General features: G+C 42.1%; 2 protein-coding genes across 2 annotated transcripts in view; both read right to left on the bottom strand.

Annotated features, from left to right (window-relative positions):
• Window positions 1-1,532: 1,532 nt before the first annotated feature.
• On the bottom strand, window positions 1,533-6,814 carry LOC118338663 (von Willebrand factor A domain-containing protein 8-like). The gene is made up of 4 exons (XM_035675941.1): window positions 6,632-6,814; window positions 5,276-5,374; window positions 4,174-4,412; window positions 1,533-2,425 (listed from the first exon to the last, which is right to left on the bottom strand). Exons 1-4 carry the CDS (start codon window positions 6,812-6,814, stop codon window positions 2,317-2,319), a joined length of 630 nt encoding a protein of 209 aa, XP_035531834.1. The 3' UTR covers window positions 1,533-2,316.
• Window positions 6,815-7,086: 272 nt separating this feature from the next.
• The window catches only part of LOC118338662 (von Willebrand factor A domain-containing protein 8-like), a 21,268-nt gene continuing 20,606 nt past the window's right edge, over window positions 7,087-7,748 (bottom strand). The window contains exons 4-5 of the mRNA XM_035675940.1: window positions 7,374-7,499; window positions 7,087-7,116 (exon numbers count right to left, since the gene is read on the bottom strand). Of these exons, the coding sequence (XP_035531833.1) occupies window positions 7,087-7,116; window positions 7,374-7,499 (156 nt within the window). The remainder of the gene's footprint in view (window positions 7,117-7,373; window positions 7,500-7,748) is intronic.

The following is a 7,748-nucleotide window of genomic DNA, read 5'->3' as shown; positions in this document are numbered from 1 at the left end:
TTGTGTTATTGTGTTTGTATATTATTCTGCTCCAAAAAGCTCTTAATAACTTAGTAACTGAGTGAACTTCTTAGAATCACAAGACACTCAGCTTTCCCTCCCATTTCCTCCATGGTCACGTTTTCCATGTGTTGTAATGATCAGGTTGCTCGACCACAATCACCCAGCCCCACCCTCACTGTTTTGCTAACCAAAACAACTCAACACATACTGTGGCAACTCTGAACCAATTAACAGATAGTCCAGTCAGTCTTATTCTCCTCCCTGAATTGGAATACTTGAGGGAAACACCTGTATTTAACACCTTCCACTCCAGGACACCTTTCAGCTCTATCCATATTTTGTTTATAGTTAAATGTTCCTGAAGTCTTTAGCTTCTTTTATTATGCTGACTCTGGTGCTACGTGGATGTTTGTTAGGATTTTGGGCTTCACCACCCAGAATGTGTACATCTGTGGGTCGATTGCTTGATGTATTTTTCATTCAAAGTTCTGGAAAATTAGGGTTCTGAAGAAATTATTTATGTGTTCAGTCACTGGCTGAGCTCGCCCCCCCCCCCACACCCCCCACCCCCCCACCCCCCCCCCCCCCCCCCCCCCCCTCACCAAGTGCCACTGCCTCTTCAGGTCCAAAACAAACCTCTGAAAACCAAAAAAGATCTCCCTTCCCTGTAGGAATTTTTAGGTTATTCTGATCTGACTTGTGGAGTTTAGAAAATAAATGAAAATATCAGGAAACTCCACCATTAACTGGCAGTTAAAGCTGTGGTAGGCAGTTTTATTTTTTGCTCCCATAAAATAATCTTTTAGCCAGAATAATTCAAGTTGTCTAAAGGGAAAACTAGAATTCTGTGCCTCCTCCTGGATCTGTTTTCCAGGCCTTTAGAAAAGCTAGTGACATTGGCCAGATTCGTCCAGGTCGTCATTGCTTATTGCATTTTTATCAGTACATCATTGGTAAAACAGGTGCATTTAATGAAAAACGTATTGTTTCTATTTGTATGCCTACTTGTAGGCATTATGTTGATTTATTTATGCCTACAGTCTCAGCCTGGGCCCTGCCTGCTTATGAAAAGAGTGTGTGGTGTTATTACCACTCCTGCTGTGTGTTCATTTCCTTTCACCTGCTCCTGTACTCCTGCATTTATTGACACACTGTTTATCACCCTGGAGTTCTGCAATGACAACACCTCCTGACAAACTCCCCACACACACACACACACCACACACAACACTTACCTGTAATCCAGATCTGGTCTGCCTAAAAGTCCTGTATGATTACAACAAAGATAAGAATGTCTAGACTAGCAGGGTATTACATGCATTAGTCAGTGGGTTGTGTGTTTGTTTTGTATCCCACTTCTTACAATGCTTCAGAATACTGTTATGAGTCAGTCAACAATTTCTGCTGCAGTGGAAAAATCTGCAGAAAAAATAGCTGGTGATTCATATGTGCAAAAACTATTTCTGGGTACTTTTGGCCTGATAATCATTACATCTCCATCCTGTGTTTGACAGAGCAGAAAAACACACCCACACACACACACACAGCAGGGGGTTGTGCAACAGCGGCTGCCTTTAAAGAGCGTGTGCAGTCAGGTGGGAAATTCCCTGCTCACAGTCTCAGCATTCCAAAAGAGCCAAGTTCAGCCTTTCGCCACATCCAAGTGTCTGTCAGATGGCGCGTAGTGCTACCCTTCCTGCATGTGTCGTGTGTGTGTGCGCATTTTTCTGCGCGACAGACGATAAATGAGGAGGAAGTCCAAGTAAGAGAGCCCGTTTCAAGTTCGTGACCCTCCCCCGTCTAAGTAAAGTTGCTCGCAACCCAAAACAGGACGTATGCATGTGTGCCTGCGTCAGTACACTATCGGCCCAAAACTCAAAAACAACAACAGGTCGGGGCCTGTGTTTGATCCCCACATGGGGTCTGAGACAGACTCCAGGCACTCATAATGTCACTGTAGTTGCAGTGTGTGTCATTTCCCAGTAGAGTCACACTGATCACAGACCACACTGTACAGTAAATATTCCCCGAGGGACAGTACACATTATTTAACTCGTCACGCTACACAGCACTGCCACATTCTGCTTCTACTGAAGGCTTCTGTAAAATAATAAACCGTTCCCTTCAGGCCTGTACAAAGGCCAGTCTGCAGACCTGATACAGTTCAGATAAAGTTATATAATCTGATACAGAAAGTGGGTTATCACATCGTGACAAGTCACGCTTGTGCTACCGTCTCAGAGCTTGCAGAACAAAATGTGAGGTTTTGGATGTGTGAGATAAGAAGTGAGTGTATGTGTGTGTTTATGTGTCTTAGGCACTGGACAGCATTGTAGATGTAAAGATCTGCTGCAGTATTTGGGGAATCTGCTTGGTGTCCATGGCAACAAAGGATCTCCCCGGTGGAAGGGTCTTTTGGAGTCTGAAACAAAGAAAAAAAAGAAGAAGTTTGAGGTTAAACGATGGAGACTGAACTTGAGCAACAGAATCCTTTCCCAAAATAAAACAACAGACTAGTGCTGTTTGCTGTGTAATTCGGTCATAGACATTTCCATCGACAGAGCACAGTGTGTGTGAATGAAAGGCCTGTCATTCACATGGTGGAGCTTAGGAACAACACAGCACAGCCACTTGTACATAGCCACTACCTCTGATGGCACTTCTTTCACTCCCCCGATTGCTTACACATTCCTCTTTTCCAATTAGCAGTTTGTCCTCTATATGAGGACACACAGAGTCAACAGGGATATAAACAGTATTCCCATAATGTCATATTATGTAACTGTATGGCTTCCCCATAAATAAGTTCCTATGCTTGCGTGCTTCCATGACATGTGGGTATATTATTCTCATTCCTCTATCCCAGTGGTTCCAACGTATTTCCCTTTCTATCAGTGAGTAAGCTGACTAAGTGACATATTTTATAGATGTTTCATATTATATTCAATGCATAACAATAACAGTAGAGAACAACTGATAAACTGTACAATAATCCAAACAGTGAACACAATAACTGCAGGACGTAAAACCAGAGATTTGGATTTTGAGCAGATTATTTCCTGTGAATATTGATCAGAGATGATTACAGAGACCAAGCCTTGCGACCACCCGTGAAGCTTTTTGGGTTTCCCGACCAAAGGCATTTCCAGGGGTGGGGCTGTCCTTCCCTGAAATTTGACTGGCTACCCCAAGTGCCCCACCCCATTTTCCTTCCCTCTTCCACTCTGCATTGTATTTCAGAGGCTGTAGCAGGCTTCGTTTTAAAGCTTGAGTGAAGACACTCTTGTCATATGAACCTAGATGACCTAACACACCCACTGGTACCATTTAATGCTAGCAAGTCAGTAAGGAAGCTAAGTAACACTTCAAAGTTAAACTACATTTTTGCTTAACTGGCATGGTTATTTTTAAAGGGAAAGAGTCTCCTCTTTGCAGACATGCCCACTTTATGCTAATCCCATGCTAGAAACCAAAACAGTTTTTGACTGTAAACATGTTAATTTCTCCTGTAAAGATGGGCATTTTTATATGGGGCCTTATGGAGATGGACTACCTGCTGGAGCCAGCCTCAAGTGGCCGTTGGAGGAAGTGCCAAAACTGCAGTTCCATATTCCATATTGGCCATATTGGCTTTATTTGCTGCCACAGAGGTTGCCACTTGCTCTCTTCCAGTATTCTGATTTGAACCCACATACTGCAGTTTGAACTTTCTTTGCATTCAGAGTTAATGTCTACCTGACCTGGCTTCTGGAGTTAAAGAATAGCCCCTACTGTAGCTGTTTCCAGGGTCAGCAGTCTCTTTATTTGCACTCGGTCACTCAGCTTCTTTCTCTTTCTCTCTCTTGCTGTTCTTACTCTTCACAGCAGTCATGAGTGGGTTGCAAAACAGGTCATTTTCATGTATTCTAACCGTGAAGCTGGCGGCTTCTCAAAGTGGATTGTCATCTGTAATCTGGGATGTGACAACAAAGGTCTGCGGGACCAACAGCAGTCCATTTAAAACACCATTTAGAGTTATTTGCATCCATCTCCATCCTTCCTGTTACCTTATCCTTCTTCTTATGCACATTTTTTTAATCCCTGTTCACGTATCCTTCCTATTTCCTCGTTTGCTTCCCTTCACTTAACTCCACCAAGATGCATGCATGACCCGCATCTCCACCTCCTCACCTTTCAGCCTGATCGCCAAGGGATCCGATGAAGATGGCAAAGGCATTAACCTGTGGGTTGGAGGTCAGGACCTGGGCGAAGCGCTCAGGCTGGATGCCATAGCGCTCCAGGTTGGCGTCACTGAGCACCACCACGAAGTGCTCGTCGGCCTCTTCTCGCGCCAGCTCCTTGATGCTGGCGTCGGTGCCCTCAAGAGTGTAGTCGCCGCTCATGCAGAACTGAGCGTGGGCGTGCATGGTCTGCGGAGTGGGGGAGGGGATAGAGAGAAAGGGAAGATATATTATCCAGTGCATTGCACAGGTAGATAATTTGCTTGTGAACTCATGGGCCAACTGTTATGTCTTTCACTTGTTTTCTCTCTTTCATTTGTTGACCATATTACCTGAGTGGAGACTGGTGTACCGAACCTTGGGCGGAGCCTAAACAGCTGCATCTTATCCTGCATCAAATACTCAGCCCCTCATCAACCCCCCCGCACTGTAGTGCAGTCAGTCTGTGTCTCTAAAACACTGAATACCTGTTGCTTTTTGCATTTCACTAACTTCAAAGTTTTGCAAAAAACTATTACAGCTCAAAATTCCAGTCTCCCTGTGTCTCTGTGTTCAGCAGTTGGGTTCACTGACCTAGCCTTAACACCAACTTGCAATGGTATATTCAATACAATTTTTTTATATTTGTTGAAACTGTCTTTACATTCTGACTGCAATCAGTAAAACAAATGCTCTGAAAAAAAACAATACCCGGTATTTGTGGCTGTCGTCATAATAAGCCTGACTGGCCTACCTGTGCACACTCTGCCCATGCACTCACTGTGTTTTAATAGGGTAGTTTTGAAGGGATGCCTAAAGGGATGGGGCTTTAAGGATAGCTTAAATAGAGTCACTATTCACTCAGTAATTTTCTTCCCTGGACAAATATAAAACTAAAGTAAAAACAACACCAAAAACACCTTATAGTTAATGTAAACTTTTAGCAGCATTTCAAGACAGACTTTTGAGACAGAAAGAAACACAACAATACAAACCATTGTTTTCATTCTGTTTGGGTGGGAATAACTGATGTACAGTAAGAAAACATCAACAGACTGATTATGAACCTGTACCTTGAGGACTTTGAGTCTCTGCTTGTTATTCTTAGGGACTTTGTCCGGTCTGATCAGCTCAATGTCGTAGCCGTCGCCTGAGTGGCCCACTATGTCGTACTGCAGAGAAAAAAAAGTTTATGTAAGAGAAGATTTAATAAAGGTAAGATGTGCCACACCACAAGAATAAAAATGGCAACAATGACAGTATCTTATTGTTGCACAGCTCAAAGTTAATCAAGTGGAAAGATGTAGTTATGATGGCGTACAAACATCAGATGGTAACTTATAGAAAGCTGTCCTCTCTCCAACCTGGGCCCACTATAGGATGTCCTGTAGACCATCTATCATAGCTGACTTACATAAGGACGGGTCAGCCTGGCACCGTGGGCTCCATTCAGCTATTTGAGGACCCAGGTGTCCAAGTATATGGGCTATTTCTAATAAGAGCGGTTATAACTGTGGTGGTCAAAGGTATGCGACTGTGTGTCTCATCTGTCCATATCACTGTTGCTGGGTAACAGTGTTTTTTTTAAATGTTGTCTTTTTAGATCAGAATGTTTTTTATACTATATATTTTTCTTTTTTTCTGTTAAATTTGTATACACCTCAGGGACCAGGAAGTCCTTGATAAGTATAATTAAAATTATAATATAATAAAAATATAAATTAAAGTTCAGTGGGTTTTTTTCCTCCCAAAAAAACTGATATGTAAGTTTTCCGTTCCATTCTTGGCTTGTAAATAAGTAGGTCATGAAACCATAAAGTGACAAATTCTTGAGCCTAATGTTTCTTCGTGTCATATCTATTTACATTCACTGTTTCAAATAGAATTTCTAAATAGATGTATGTTTGACCTATAGTAACACCATCAATGGATATCACACACACACACACGTCTTTTCTGTTATTAGATGCACTTTTATGTAATGGCTGTTATGCATAGAAAGCAGTTATACTGACATGGGATGAGTGGAACTGAAATGTGTGTGTGTATGTGTGTAAGAATGATATGTGATCATTATTAGGTTGGGTTGAATGTCACTTAGGGGCCAAGAAGTCTGTCTCAGTTCAACTTTTTTACACACGCTCATATCTCCCTCTCCCCCCTTCTCTCTGCCCCTCTCTTTTTGGCTTCCTCCATCCTTTGCCTATGATCCTACTCTCCTGGTTAAGCTGTTATACTTATTTTCCATTCATGAATGACCAATGAACTATGTCAGTGGTTGAGTTTTCTAGGCACAAACTGAAACAAATATAGTATTATATTAGCTAATAGGTAATAAGTGCCTTATAAGATGCTATTTAAACACAATGCTATAAAACACTATATAAGTGTTAATAATAGCATACACATGCTCGGTGTGACCATCTCACCTTGAACTTGTGTTCATAGTTCTCCAGAGCCTCCATGACCATACACACAGCCTCCATGGAGCGCTCCAGCCTGCCGTCCACACCGTTGAAGCGGTACATGCTGCCCGACACGTCAGCCAACACCCGTAAACGCTTGGGTTTCTGCTGAGGACTGCCCAGCTGTGAACATGCGAGGTAACACATATACAAAACACAACATTTTTAAAGAATATTAGTGGAGAAAAACAACAGAAAATACCTAGTTTGGAAAGTGTTTTGTGGAATTTGGTGTGGCTTACTTAAAATAACATTCAACACAATGCCAGGAGTTTAAAACTGGTTGCAATTATGTCAATGTAGACCTTCAGGCCAGACCAAAAATATGCAATGCTTAGAGCTAAATAAGGTAGAAAAACATGGCTTGCATTTTATGGTTAGTGTGTGTTTGTATGATTAGTGTGAGAACTATCTCTGTGCTATATATGTGTTCGTGTTCGGGGGGCTTTCTGGAGCACACATTGACAGCAGGAGAAATGACTAGAAAGTGTGTGAGCTGGAGCAGAAACGCAGGGTGTAATAATCTCACACACACCACTGGAATGTATCGTCTGGCAGATAAAACTAAAAATTCTGTGTGTAAGTCGGGAGTGTGTGTGTGTTTGAAGGTGTGAAAAAAATAAAGTTTAAGAGTGGTTCAAATATCTGCACGCATGCACACATGCACACACACACAAACACCTACACACCAATCTACAAACCACACGCTCTGGTTCCAGGTCCCCTTCGTTATATATACCTTCTCTCCAGTCATGTCGAAATCAATGATTTTAGCGTCATCCAGTTCTCCCAGAGCCTGGTTCATCAACCACTGTCGCTCCTTTCCTTTAGCCTGAAACGCACACACGACACAAACATATTACGTATCAGTCAAACAAATACATAAACACATTTCAAAATGTGTCTGGGGAAGATTATTTCATTTTGGTGGGGCTTTCAGAGGCAACAGATTGTGAAACAAGTACAAAAAAGAAAAACAAACCCAGACAGTTGTAATTATTCAGGGTGGCACATTATATACAACACATACATACATTTGTATCCCTCAGCACTACCAACTAACATTCAATTCAATTCAATT

Source organism: Morone saxatilis, unplaced genomic scaffold (genome assembly GCF_004916995.1).
Source record: "Morone saxatilis isolate NCDOM2014 unplaced genomic scaffold, NCSU_SB_2.0 Contig5, whole genome shotgun sequence".
In the NCBI taxonomy this organism is placed as follows: Eukaryota; Metazoa; Chordata; class Actinopteri; family Moronidae; genus Morone; species Morone saxatilis.
Note: the sequence above shows the minus strand (reverse complement) of the source record. Positions and strands in the feature narration are given on the sequence as shown.